We start from the raw sequence: 14,831 nt of genomic DNA, 5'->3' as shown, positions 1-14,831 counted from the left end.
TGGATTACCAAGGTCCACTCTATGCACACCCCGGTTTCTACTTTCTATCCAATGGCACATATTCTAATATGTACAATGGTACAGAGGACGTAGTTTTGGGAATGGTGTTACCTCTTGGGGTACCTTGCAGGCATAGTAAACCAAATATAAGATGGGTAAAAAGAACATTGACTAAGGAATTCTACGAAGGAGTGAAAGATTTGGAAGTTAATCAATGGTATTACTTTTAGGTACATCCTTTCTTCCATTATCACATTTGGTGGTACTGTTATGGCCAGAGGTGAACGTGCTAGAGAGTATTTTGCGTGTAAATTACAGATTTTATCCAATTAGGCAGTGGCAGCTTTGCGGGATATCACCAACTCAGTTAGAATGTATGTGCATATACTCCAAACAAACAAGGTACGCTGTTGATTTTATTCTAGCTAAGAATTGTGGAGCATGCGCTGTCATAGGAGATCAGTGAGTGGTTGGCATCACGAATATGGAAAAAAATATTAGCCAACATATTTTAGACATTTTAGAGAACATCAAGGGCATGGAGAGAGGCTATTGGAGTTGGTCCTTGTTTGGTGGTTGGGGCTGGATCTTAGAGAAAGTGATATATTTCATTGTTATTCTAATTTGCCGCAGTGTCCTGACACAGTGTCTTCTTTTATGTTGTTCATATTGTGCCACCTATCTTGCACCTAAAAGAAGTTAGATTCATGATACAAATGCTAAAATAATGCTTCAACAAGAGCTTGACACCCTCATGCAGTTGGATGAGGGAGTTTTTGGATCAAGTACTTCCCTTGCTGATTCTGTTTCTGATGTTACTTGTGTTGCTGATGATTAATACCGTAATATTTTCCAGTGAACATTATTACTATATGTAATAATATTTGACCACATTGTTGTTTATCCAATAAAGTTCCTCTTAGTTATTAGAACTGTAAAGACCCTTACCTGTTAGCGCAAATAAAAATGCTTGATCTAATAAATGCTACATTTTACTTGTGTTTTACTTCAAATTATGTTAGCATGTATATGGCTAATACATTATATTTACGTATTGTGTAAGATGTAATGATTTGACACAGATGTTACGTCAGTTAGGTTGACATCTGTGTTGCCAATTTAGTTAGAAGGACGCCATGTTCTGATGCAGTTGAAACTGTTACTTGCATATTCTCAAAACTGTATTTTGCTCATTTACGAGAAATGTTTCTTGGTAAGTTTTGTTTCTTCAATGCCCATGTTAGCTCGTTCGCGCATGCCTTTCCTCTTAGATCAAGGCCTTCTCTCACCTGTCTAGAGGGGAGGATAGGCCAGACAACCTTAAAATATAGATAGCTTGTACCAGGCTGCAGCATCGAGACTTATGTTCTGTACCCCGATTGTATTACGACACCTACCGGTGTTTTTCCATGGTAGGTGGGTCTTTGTGGGCTTCGCAACATACATAATGTAACTTCATGCTTGTAAACGCCAGTCCCTCGTCAGCCAACATAGGAGGCTGGTCTGATTGGACTTCACCGCAGTGTACTTTGTGAATAAACTAGTTTGCTTGTATTCTCTACTGCATCATCGACTCTTCATTCTTGGAAGGCTAGAGGCGGTCTTGAGTGGCCCGGGTGGCCCTAATCGGGTCACTTCCTTCAACACTGCAACTGACCCTACCTAATTTTTGGACAGATCATTGCCCCTGTAAAGTTCCTCATAGGAATAGTATAGGAAGTCTTTCAATCTAACAGCAAGCATTAATTGTTAGACACATCTTAGCATTAGATTAGTAACTAGTTCATTACTTCTCACTTAAATGTTAGTTATTGTTTAAACATTGTGGGGGATATTTAGCAAATATTCACGCAACACAGCAAGCCACCTTGCTGTGCTGCGTGAAAGGGCAGTAATGTGCCGTATTTAACATTTTACATTGCATTCCTTCTCTTTGTCTGTGCAAGCGAACAAATGGCTGCCTAGTCCCAAAGCAGGTGCCTTTAAAGCATGATGAAAGCGTGTCTGCATTGTAGGAAGGATTGTTTTTATGTCCTCAGAGACTTTTCCTCTTCCTACATATGCAGTGCAATGCAATACACTTAGAAAGAGGAAACAGTAAGGAGCACCTCTGGTGGGGAGGAGTACAATTCTGACTCATTTCCATGTCTACCAGTGTTAGTAAATCTGGGAGTGAGTCAAAATGCCTGGGTGGATGTGTGGGAACACCCACGGCACAGCTTCCTACCGCAGAGGCGCACAGGGCAGTGATTTGCGCTGCCCTGCATTGCTCTAGATTTATCAAGCCACTCAGGGCCACTCAAGGTGGCCTTGCATGACTTGGTAAATCTCCTTTTAGGTTTTGTGTCACCCTGCCTCCCCTGATGTAAAACCTTTCATAAATTTGACCCATAATTTTTATCATATACCAAAACACTAAATAAGAAAGAAATAATGGAACCAACCACTTGTGCTTTAAGCATACGTAACCTTGCTTCATCTATCATGTCGGCCATTTCATGAGGATTTGGATCAGGAAGAACATATTTTTGACAGTCAACGCATTCATTTTCAACAAGTTCAGGAAATAACTCTTCAAGAGTTGCCTAGAATGGAATAGTAAGTAAAAAAAATACTTTAATGCTTTACTCATTTGATTACAATAAATAGAAAATAAGAAGGCATAAAAATAGAATAAAACAATCACATATTGGAATAATAGAATAGAGAAAAACAACAAGCATAAGCACTATTCTTAGAGATCTGAAAACAAGTTCTACATACTTATAGTTATAAGTAAAGCACAACTGCAAATTCTGACCAAATACTTCCTCTGTATAACTATGTTTTGTTTAACACATTCTTTTTACAGTCCTGCTTGACAGTGCAGCTGTTGCCAAACTATTATGTGAGCATCACCAAGAGAGGGTCTTTGGCCTACCACCCACATATTGGGAGCCACAAATACATGTGTTGATTGGGCAGAAATTGTGTGTTTCCACAAAAAGTGCTTGCCTTCCACACAGCTTTGTTTATTTTGTTCATTTATTCAGTTTCCTGAGCTTAAAGTTTTAGGTGAACACATTACATTGCAATGCTAATAAAGCACCTTAGAGAACTAAATAATTTACTGTGTTTATCTTTCTCTGCCAGCACCACAGATGGGAGGGGAGCAGCTGTGAGAAATGAATTGTAGTCCCATCCCCTCATCCTTCCAATCCCAACTTTAGATGTCAGAGTGCAGATTTTAGTTTAAGAGCAGCATATGATACCGAGAGCATCTACCATATGATAATTTCCACACAAGTCTTAAAATCAATTGGTTCCTTTTATATAGATACCATATTTTTAAGTGATGATTTGCACCTATCACTACACTCAATTATTGAATTTACTGATAGCGTGCTAGCTTTTTTGGCACCTAACATAGAGATAGCAAGGAAAAATAGTGTCAGCCTTAAATGGTCAGGCGTTGAAGCCTTAGCCATTTTGGGTGATTTTTGTAGGACAAATTAAAATGATATAATGGCCTGTACTGACCCTGAGGCTGCCCCATAGGTGGTTGTTTTTCCGAATGTAATGACAGCTATTGCCCACACATTGAAGGTTACAGGTAAAAGGAACCGGAGTAAACATCCAGGTTGGTTTGATGCTGCTTATTCACAAGCCAACCAAAAGCTGAGAAAGGCTTTATAATCAGTTCATAGGAGCTATGAGGAGATAAAAAGTAAGATATCAATACAAGCATATATTAATTCAAAGGAACAGGCTTTGGCTAGACTAGATCAGGCTGAAGAAACTAAAGACACAATTTACTTCTGGAAAACAATTAACTCTCTATTTCTAAAAGTTAATCAAGAACTCAGGGTAGGAACAGTTGTTTCATGGTCTGATTGGTTCTTACACTATGGGAGTAGTTTTAACCCAAAAAGTGATAAAGGAACTGCCCTACAGTATGATGGTATCTTTAAACCCAGTTAATAGGAGGACGTCAAATTGGCTATAGATAGCTCTGCAAGCAAGAAGGCCCTGGGACCCAATGGGGGCACTGTGGATATTTTCAAATCTAATATCCCATTGTGGACCCCTATACTAACTCAGGTCTACGATGCGGTAGCACAAGGGATAATCCTGCTTACCTGGCCAGAGACAATAATTGTGCCCATCTTTAAAAATGGTAACAGGAGGGATGCTAATTACTATCAGCCAATATTCCTCTCTTTGATTTGTCTGCCAAAATTATGGGCAGAATCATCTTAGATAGGTTGGAGGTATGGGCACAGGAAAATCATATACTAACCAATATACAATATGGCTTTAGAAGGGATATCGGGTCTTTCAAACTGTGCATTAACCTTAATTGTTTGATTAGTAAATATACTGAGGTTAAGCAGGATCATATACACTTATGCTCTGCTGATCTGAGTAGCACTTTTGATTTAGTAACCCATGTAATGTTATGGTAGACGCTACGGAGCAGGGTGCCCCGGTTGATATAATTTCACACCTATCTCAGATATATGCAAAGCTTACAACACAAGCAAGATATGGAATGGGAGGAGAATATACCACTAGCTGCAAGGTCACAAGAAGCATAAGACAGGGATGCGTTATCGCACCCCTTTTATTTTTACTATTCATTAATGGGGTGGACAAGGCATCACAATAATTAGAAGCAGATGTTCTTAGGGTGGGTTTACGTCCAACACCTGTGCTCCTGTAGGCCGAAGATACGGTCCTGATCTTGAGAAGTGCAAATGGCCTGAAGCTTTTGATCGAAGGTTTTGTGGCATACATGGAGCAAAAAGATCTGAAGCTAAATCTGTCCAAAACTTTTACCATGGTGTGTGTAAGGGAAACCCTAAAAGAAAACACATTTTATGAATGACTATAGATTGGTTGAAGTGTAGACCTTTTCTTATCTCGGTATAGTTTTCAAACATTCAGGCACACAATGTCCTCAAATTAGAAAAGCAAAAAGGAAAATAGCCAGGACTGGGGAGGCCCTGATCAGATTTTATAGCAAAATAGGTAATACGCAAATTCAAAATAGTCAAAATATTATAGGAGTAAATGCATACCCTCTGCAGTATATGGGGCAGCTGTGTGGGGTATGGCCAAAAACCTACCATTACAATCAGAGGGAAATCCGTTTTTCTGGAGGGTCTTGGTAGTACCCTGCACTGATTCATCTTTTATTACCCACAGCGAGCTGGACATGCTGTATATCAAAGACTTGATTGATCTGAACACTATTATCTGCTGGAACAATATTTGGATAAAAACAGGTTCAAAAGATTCTGAAGAAGTTATCTCTGACTGTCTACTCAAGATCCCATGGCTAGCTTACATAAATAGGTAGTTAATTGAATCACTAAGGGTACATCAGTAAGAAATCCAGCCAGTATTTAGTAATTTAGTAAAGAAAGATGTATGGAAAAATAATTTACCAAAATGTCCTGTGATGGCCAGGCCTAAAAATCCACTGTCTATCTCATGTTATTTTGTAGGCAACATAATGATATTAGGAAAAATCTGTTATGCTCCTCATTTCTAACCCAGAAATTATTTTTTTAATCAAGAGGTGCTTAAATTCTTATGTAATCTGGAGAATGCATTAATTTGTCACACTTGTTCTACTTACATTGTGCATGTAGTAGCAGGACGGAAAACTTTACCAGATCTGAATGAGATAAGATATGAAAATTAAATCTTATCATGACTCTGTCCTGATAAGGCCAAATGTACATTCTTAAACACGTTTTATAAAGTATGTATCAACTATTGGAGAATTATCAATTGCCTTAACTGTTTTAAGGAATGAAATCACGCCATTATTTTACCATAAGTGATGTGGCTCAGAGCATATTTTTTAATGTTCTTTTATAGGATGTTGTAAATATTGTATATACTTTCTTATATGGTTAGCTAAGTGGTAGGCATTGTTTTTAATTCAACAGCTTTCATTTGAATATATATGTATAGCAGCATTAAACTTTATTGGAGTATCTTTGAAGATTGGAAAAAGTTATGGTGATGTACTATGATCAAGTAATTGTGTCACCTTTGAAAATATCTTTTGTACAAATTACTGATTGTTTGTTTTATTGTGCTGTACTGTTTTTAATATTATTTTTTCTTTTATGGCTCTTTGTGTTGTGTTTCTCTTTTATTCAGCTATTTTGGTACTTCTAAACACTTTGCACTTGTTCCTTTACAAAGACTGACTACTTGAAGCCACATTTACCCAGGGTTGAGCTAAGACTTTGCAAACGATCCTGACTGGACCCAGGTAGGCTTTGTAAGTTGATCACACAGTGAGGTTGCAGAGCCACACCAGATAATAAACCACTTTTAATAAAATAATCTACATGGATTTTTAGATCTGACTTGACAGTGCAACTGTTGCCTGGATTTATGTGATCAATAAAAAATACCTTTAAGAGTACTACTGAGAGAGGGTCTTTGGCTCCATCCGCAAGTTATTTCCCCAAAGTACAAGATTTGATTGGGCCAAATTTGTGTGCTTTCATTAAAAATACTGTTTTATGGCACTTCTTGGCTTGTGATAAAGCTTATACTCAATACATTAAAACTTAGTTGGCTAGTTGGTCATGGTGGCTATAGCCCTGAAAGGTTATTATGACATTTTATGATAAAGGCACAAGGCTTGACATATTTATTGTGAAAAGCATATGTTAAAGTTAATAGGCATTTAAGTGTGGGTTTTTATTACTCTACATTAAAGCCTACCTATAGGTATTTTGTTACATGTGATCTCACAGATTAATGTAGTAGGCAAGGGTTTGGGCAATGGCCTCCCACTTTAACAAACCCTGGGTGTTTTCACTGTGAAGAGTCTTGTTGGGCCCTGTTGAGTGGGTTTGTATAGTGTTTTGTAAGCTGTGTTTTTTTTTTTACATATTTGTAATTTTATAACTCTATGCATGATTGTTGCCAGTTTATGTGCACTTGAATCCAATGTTGGTTAAGGTGTAAAGCCAATAGTAAAGAGTAAAGGCTTCATTGCTTCATTGGGAAAACTCACAACACATTTCAGAGGTGTGATCTGTTTGGTATGTAATGTTATAATAAAGCATGTATGCCTGACCAACTGACTAATGGAATGTTATTACACTGTGCTGAAGCCCGTATGTAGCTATATTGTTTTGTGGAACTTAACATATTATCATTGAAGGCAATTTCTTTGGTTTTGATGATTCACTCGAACAAACCATGGGGATCGAAGTTATACACTGCAATGATCCATGTTATGCTCTCTTAGTAGAGATAGTATTTTGCTTTGCCAACTGTAATTTTGCCATACATTTTCACTTTTATGATTGTTAATCCCAGGCCCCTGATATACCTCCATAACAAAATTGTTGTCCAGAGATTTTAATTTTGGATTTGTGTTTCTGGATCATTAGAAAAGTAATTTAGCTTGGTAGACGTTGCTGATCCAGGAAGATGTGTTCCAATGATGATGTAATATTTCAGAAACCTTGAGACATATATTCTTCATTTGGTGTCAAAACTGGTGTATTGCTTTGATGATACTTTTCAGAATACATTTTCCTGATGAAGGGCCTAGTCCCGAAATGCATTGGGATTTGTGTAGAAAAATGGAATTGAATATTGAATCGTGTGATGTCTAACACGAAAATGATTATCATTGGTAAAACGATCTAAATAAATACATTCTGACTGTATAACTGTCATCTTTTGATTAATCGAATGCACATCATGGAATTTTAAGATTTCTTAAAGGAGTGCGAGGTGGGGAGGCTGATCTCACCTGAGACAACGCATCTTCAATTTATGTCATTATCCACATATGGTTTAGTAACGAAGTTGTGTAGTCGAACGGGCTCAGTTATTTCAAAAGTGTTTCCTTGCTGTTGTATGAAATGAAGAAGGCTGTCAACATGTTTATTAAAATGTTCCCCTCTCTTTCCCACAAGTTCGTGGTGAGGAACAGTTTCACGATGGTCCATTAAATTTTAATTTTTCATCTCTTTGAAAATATTGCAAATAGAAAGGACTTCATGGTAAAGTAGCTGCGATTGAGCAACATATACACTTTTATGTGTCTGACCAACAAGTCCCTTGGAGCTTTTCTGTGATCTCTGGATCGTCAATTCCAGTTTCATATCTGTAAGGAGAGCATTGAACATTCTCTCTCTGTCTTTCACCACAAAATGTCTTTGGATGAATTTTGAGGGAAGCCCACTTTAGTAAAGATCCTGATAAGGACCCTGGCAGCTGCAGTGACAGTCCTAAGGAGAATTGTTTCAGGGTACCTGGTAACATGATCTACTACCACCAGTATGAATCTGCTTCCTGATTCTGTTGGAGGTTCAAGGAGACCAATTATGTCAATCCTTACCCTTTCAGAGGGAAACCCAAGCACTGGAAGTTGGAGTGAGGGGGTCTTTATGTGGTTACCTGTCTTGCCACTGGTTTGACTGGTAACACAGGAGTTACAAAACTCCTTCACCTTCTGGGACATGTTTGGCCAGTAGAAGTGAGCGACTAGCCTACTCCATGCCTTTGTCTGACCAAGATTCCCAGCTAAGGAGATGTCATGAGCCAATGAGAGTCAGGAATCTCTGTATTGCTGAGGCACTCTCAAAAGTCTCGGCAGTCTCCGAGTAACACTAGGTGTGGGATCTCTGGCCTCAGTATAGAGGAGCCCCTCCTCCCAATAGGTCCGGTGGGAGCCACTAACATCTCCCTTTTCCTGTGCAGCAGCTTTTCGTCTCAGGCTCTCAAGAGGATTTCTGTCCCTGGCACAGCTCTTCCTTAGAGGGTATCCCTAGGTCCAGGAGCTCTGCCATGCAAGACCAAAGTTCCTGGGGCTCAGTTCCCTCTAGGGCTGACAGATCCTCTCCCTGGGGAGAGGTGACCTGAGCTTGTGACTGTTCAGAAGTTTCCAAGACTTCTTTATATTTTCTCTCAGAGGAATGGTACATTATTCCTCTTTTCACCCTGGGCTTTGCTGAGGGCCCAGGGTTTTTATGCACTCCATTCAGGTATTCCCAGCATGGCTGCATGGGACCGTAGCTCTAGTTCAGCCCATGCTGAGGTTTCCAGATTATTCTCTTGCAGACATTCAACAGGAAAAGCACCTTCATTTGTCAGGTAACCTCTCCCAACTCTTAGGGATCCCATACCCAAGGGATGAACCTTATTATGGTTCTCAGCATTGGTGATTGGATAAGTTGTCTAGCTAAATACTGCTGTAGGGATATCAGTTTTTCAGTCACTATAGTAAAACTTGCACCTGCATCCCTCAGTGCTTCTACTCTTACTTCATTGATATGTGACAGTTTGTATTTCTCTAGCTTACTGAGCAAGGGCAGCTACATCCACACCACCCTCTGAGATGAAGGTAACTTCAGTGTGTTCTCTGGCCTTATCAGGGTACACGAAGGATCCCATCTGTATACTCAACATCCCAGTGGTAACTGGGAATACACTAGAGGAACCCTTTTTGGGGCAGGATTAGGCCCCAGTTCAGTGTCCATTGACTTTACAATTGAAACACCAAGCCCTTCTGGGATCCCAGTCCCTACCCTCGTACCCACCCTTGCACCATGAAGTGTCTGTGTGCCCATCCTCTTGAACAGGTTGTTGGGGGCCTGTTGAAGGCTCTATGCCTTTTTTCTTAGTCTTCCCTGCATCTTTCCCTTGGGAGTATTAGCAACCCCTTTCTTTTGGTCACTCCCTCCATGAGACATTTTCGACACCCTAGTCTTGGCCCAATATTCAGCCTTCTTACCCAACTCTTGGAGTGAGACTAAACCTAGATCCACCAAGTATTGATGCAATTTTTCAGAAATTCAGATACTCTTTCATAATAATATTATAAAGGCAATCATAGTCTTGCCCCTTATTCCCTTTTAACCAACCACTTAGTATTTTGACTGAAAGGTCCACAGAATCAACTAAGGACTGACTCGAGGTTTTGGGAATATCTCTGAATTTATTTCCATAATCCTCTGTGGTGAGTCCAACACCCTCGATAAGGGTATACTTCTTGAGGTCATAAGAAACAGCAAATGTCTCATCCAGTGTTAGGAGTCTATCCCTGCAATTTCCAGAGAACAACTCTGAGAGTAGACAGTCCCAGTAACTCCGGTGTAACCTCCTCATTTTATATGCCCTCTCAAAGGCAGTAAACAATTTTGTAATGTCATCACCCTCAACATTTTTAGGGACAATATCTTGGTGGATTTTGGGTTCAAATGTTCTCTCTCTCTGCCTATTTATTTTACTGCCACCAATTATGGGTCCTAAACACATCTCAGCCCTTCTTCTTTCTATGACGAGGATTTTTGCCTCAAGGGCTCCTCTTTTAGCTGGTCTCACAAGGACTAAGCCCTCTTTCTCCAGCTCTTCTCCCAGTCCTGAGTATCCTGACCCACCTCCACTAGGGGCAGACACTCCAGGTACAGTTCTGATGTAGATGTGAGGAGTTCCTCCTTACCTTCTCTAGTTAGGTTGGGAGAACTACTCCCATGAGTATTGTCTCTAGACTCATCTTCAGTGATCACATCATTAGCTATGTGGTTGTCAGTGTACTCTGTATAATGAGTGGCGTCAAACTCTGCAAGAAGATCCTAAATCTTGAGTTTTGTAGGGTTTTAGCCAGTTTTTGTTTATAGATTTACAGAGGAGTCTTAATTGCTGCTTTCAAACTGTCAATAAGGGTCAGGTTGAGCTCCAGGACAATCACCCCAGTGAAAGGCAATTTTAACTGTTTCGCTGCTAGGCCTCCCCCCCCTGTGCTAAGCCTTTTTTGGGCTAATTGGGGTAGTTTGCGCTAAGGCCCCTGTAACTTTTTGACCACATAAGGTATCCACACCAAATTTACGTCCTTTTCTTCCAACATCATGGGGATTCTAAAGGTACCCAGGGTTTGTGGATTTCTCTGGAGGGGACCCAGAAATTATACAAAACACAGCTAACTTTATTTTTGGGGGGGAAAAATGGGAAAAAAGTGCTACAAATTAAAGCGTGTAGTTTTTCTCCTGCTAATACTATCAACAAAAAGTTTGAGGGGATGAAATCACCATTTGCACAGCTTTTAGGAACTGATAGACTTTTGTCAGAAAACCAATATGTTTTACACAGTTTTGGCATTTTACTGGGACATAGACTATTTTTTCTTCTTTTTGTGCTTTCAACCTTCTTCCAGTTAATGGTAGACATAGGTACAAAAGCAAAAATGGATCCTGGACAGCTATACATTTTTAAAAAGTAGACACAATTCTGAATTCAGCAAGAGGTCATTTTATAGATCCCTCAAGGTTTCTTTATAGAAATTAGCAGTTGAATGGAGAAAAAATTGAAAATTAGTTGGAAAAAACACCCATTTGTGCCAACGTTTTCACCTGTAACTTCTCCTAATTATGACAACTGTTTGAAAGCAATATACCGTTACATCCGTTTGACCTTTCTGGTTGTGGGGATATATAGGACTTGTAGGTTCACCAAGAACCCGATGAACCCAGGTTCGCAGGGCATTCTGCTTAGGAAAACGTTTTCGGATCCACATAAGCCATACCTCGCTGGACTCCCCGGGTGTGTAGTTTTCAGAAATTTGTAGGTTTGATAGTTTCTCAAGATGGTCGCTGAGCCCAGGGCCAAAAACCAAGGTGACCCCCCTTGCAAAACCAGGTTGTTTTGTGATAGGTCATTTTGATGTCTCCTCAAAACGTTTGGGCCCTTGCCTGTCGCGGGTACTTGAACCACCCACGCGAGTGAGGTATCATTTTTATTGGGAAACCTGGGGGAATGGTGGGCAGTAGAACATTTGTGGATCTGCTTAGATTCCAGAACATTCCACCACAGAAATATGAGGGAAAATGTGTTTTTTGTTTACAAAGTTTGTGGTTTGCAATGGATTCTGGGTAACAGAACCTGGTGAGAGCCAGACAAGTTACCCCATCCTGGATTCCCCTGGGTGTCTAGTTTTCAAAAATGTATAGGTTTTCTAGGTTTCCCTAGGTACCAGCAGAGCAAACAAAGGGTCAGTTTTTACTGTAAAAATGTGATGTGTCCACGTTGCGGTTTAGGCAGTTTCCTGTCGCGGGCACTACGCCTACCCACACAAGTGAGATATCATTTTTATCGGAAGACTTTGGGGATTGCGGGGTGGGTGGAAGTTTGTGGATCTGCGCAGATTCCAGAACTTTCCATCACAGAAATGTGTGGAAAATATAGTTTCATTTTTTTTTACATAGTTTGTGGTTTGCAAGGGATGCTGGGTAACAGACCTGAGTGAGAGCCACACAAGTCAGCACATTCTGGATTCACCTGTGTGTCTAGTTTTAAAAAATATATAGGTTTGCTAGGTTTCCTTGGGTGTCAGCTGCGCTAAGACCTAAAATCCAGAGGTAGGCATATTCAACAAAAAAGTCTGTGCATTGTGGGCTTTCTGCTGCTCTAGGGATGGGGGAAATCGGGGGCTATTGCCCGGATATGCCCCCAAGGGGGGCAGAAAGACTGTGGCTATTTGTTTTGGGTGGGTGGGGACATAGGGATGCCCATTCTGGGCAGGCCCCACCCCTACGTATAGAAAAAGCCAACATAATCGCTGGCGCCTTGTGGACTTTCTGCCCCTCCGGGGTGGCAGATCAGGGGCTACTGCCCATCTGCCGCCTGGTGGGACAGAAAGACAGTGGCATCTTTTTTTGAGGGGTGGGGTATTGGTATTCCCATTCTGGGCAGGCCCCAACCCCGAATTTTAGAAAACATCTACCTCTGGTGCTTTTCGGCTTTCTGCCCCCCCCGACAGGGCAGATAAGGGGCTATTGCCCCATCTGCCTCCCAGGGGGGCAGAAAAACTGTTGTAATTTTTTTGGGGTGGGGCATTGGCATAACCATTCTGGGCAGCTCCCACCCCTACGTATAAAAAAAATATTCCTGTGGCCTAGTGGGCTTTCTGCCCCTGTTGGGGCAGATCAGGGGCTACTGTTCCCATCTGCCTCCTGAGGGGGGCAGATAGACTGTGGCATTTTCTTGGGTGGGGGTATTTGCATGCCCATTCTGGGCAACCCCCAACCCTAGGTATATATAAAAAAAATCCCTGGGGCCTAGTGGGCTTTCTGCCCCTCCGGAGGGCAGATCAGATGCTACTGCCCCCATATGCCTCATTGAGGGGCGGAAAGTCTTATTCCTTCTTTGGGGGGGTAGGGTGGCGGCTTTGGCATGCCCATTCTGGGAAGCCCGCACCCCTGGCATAAAAAAAAATCCCTGTCACCTAGAGTTCTTTCTGCCCCCGGGGAAAATTAAATAGGGGGTAGCAAAGGCCCTTGCCCAAGGGGCCGCTCCCCCTCCCTGGTGGCTAGTGGGTGGATCCCTGCTTGGGGATCGCCTTTCTGGGGCGATCCCCTAGCAGGGATCCACTAGGGAAGGGTAACATTGTAAAGGGGAGATTCTCCCCTTTCCAACGATACCTCTCCCATCTGTTTCGGGCTTGGGGGGCTGAGATAGCCCCACAAACACTGAAACTGAGAAACTGAAACCAAGTTTCAGTTTTGTTTTCGTTGCAATGACGATAGCGCACCATGCGCGCAATCGTCATTGCAAGGAAAGTACTAAACAGGCCTGGGGAGGTTTAGGAAGCTCTTTCCCACCTCCCCAGGCAAAAAAACTAAAATGAGAAATCCCTCTGCTGTCTGCAGCACAGGGGTTTTCTGAGCATGTGCTCATAATGGAATGGTTCCATCATGAGCGCAGGAGCACTGGTGCTCATGATGGAACCATTGCGTTATGAGCACCCAAAGGGTTATCTAAAGTAGGAATCTTTTTAGAAGATTGAAAAAAAGTTCTCTTTTCGGGCCTAACTAACAAGTACACATTTTAAATATCTAATAAAATAGAACTGGGGGAATAGCGTAAAGCCCTAACAGTTCAGATTTGAAAAAATTATTTTTGACTCCACTTAATTGTAGGTTTCTGCATGGGATCACCTGTTGACCAAGAGGTATCAGCAAATGCAAAAGTCTTGTATTCCACCACTGCCACCAGTGTAGGAAGCTGGTTTTTAATGCAGAATACCAAAAAAGGTATACGATGTAGAAAGTCCAGACAACCCTTATTGATTTACAGGGCTTATATTAATAATCCCAAATGCTCTCTTTTGTGGTAGTGTGGGCAAGCCGTTGAGGCTTATCATAGGGCGCTTGTTTCTGGCATGCTCAACTCTGCTTTTTTTGGTATTTGATGCAATTTTGACTGAAGTGCACTGGGTTCCTGCTAACCAGGTCCTCAGTACCAGTGCTCTTTCCCTAAAACAAGGTAACTGTGCAGTTGTTCTGCAACTGGCAAGGTCTTTAGCACCCCTGTAAGTCCCTAGTAAATGGTAACCCTGGTACGTAGGGCATGAGTACTTAAGAGGGTCCCTTAAGGCTGCAGCATGCATTGTGCTACTCTAAGGCTGCGTAACATGGTGCAGACAAAAGTGAAAACACAGCAGGGTACACACCCTGTGTGCCATGCCCACAGACACTGCATGCAATATATGTAAGTCACCCCTACAGCAGACCTTACTTCCCTAAGGAAGGGTGCATTATATTATATGTGAGGGCATACCTTCATGAGCAAATATACCCCCTGTGCTGTATAGTTCAATTGCTAGATAGTACAAGTGATACGGCAAGCCATCTTAAGTATATGTACTGGGCTCTGGTCTTTATAAGTTCACCAGCTATATGATGACTTCACTGAAACCCAATATGTTTGGTATCAAACACTTTGTCTTAATAAATCTGTACTGATGACAGTAGTGGCATTATTAAGGCATGTCCTCAGAGGGCACCTTAGAGGAAAACCTACAAGCC

At 41.3% G+C, this 14,831-nt stretch overlaps 1 protein-coding gene across 1 annotated transcript in view; it reads right to left on the bottom strand.

Annotated features, from left to right (window-relative positions):
- LOC146860824 (sperm-specific sodium:proton exchanger-like) overlaps positions 1-14,831 on the bottom strand; it is a 4,630,975-nt gene that overhangs the window by 2,849,829 nt on the left and 1,766,315 nt on the right. Inside the window, exon 9 of the mRNA XM_085646174.1 lies at positions 2,445-2,585. Coding sequence (XP_085502300.1) covers positions 2,445-2,585 — 141 coding nt within the window. The remainder of the gene's footprint in view (positions 1-2,444; positions 2,586-14,831) is intronic.

The sequence above is a fragment of the Triturus cristatus genome, chromosome 3_1 (genome assembly GCF_964204655.1).
Source record: "Triturus cristatus chromosome 3_1, aTriCri1.1, whole genome shotgun sequence".
NCBI lineage: Eukaryota > Metazoa > Chordata > Amphibia > Caudata > Salamandridae > Triturus > Triturus cristatus.
Note: the sequence above shows the minus strand (reverse complement) of the source record. Positions and strands in the feature narration are given on the sequence as shown.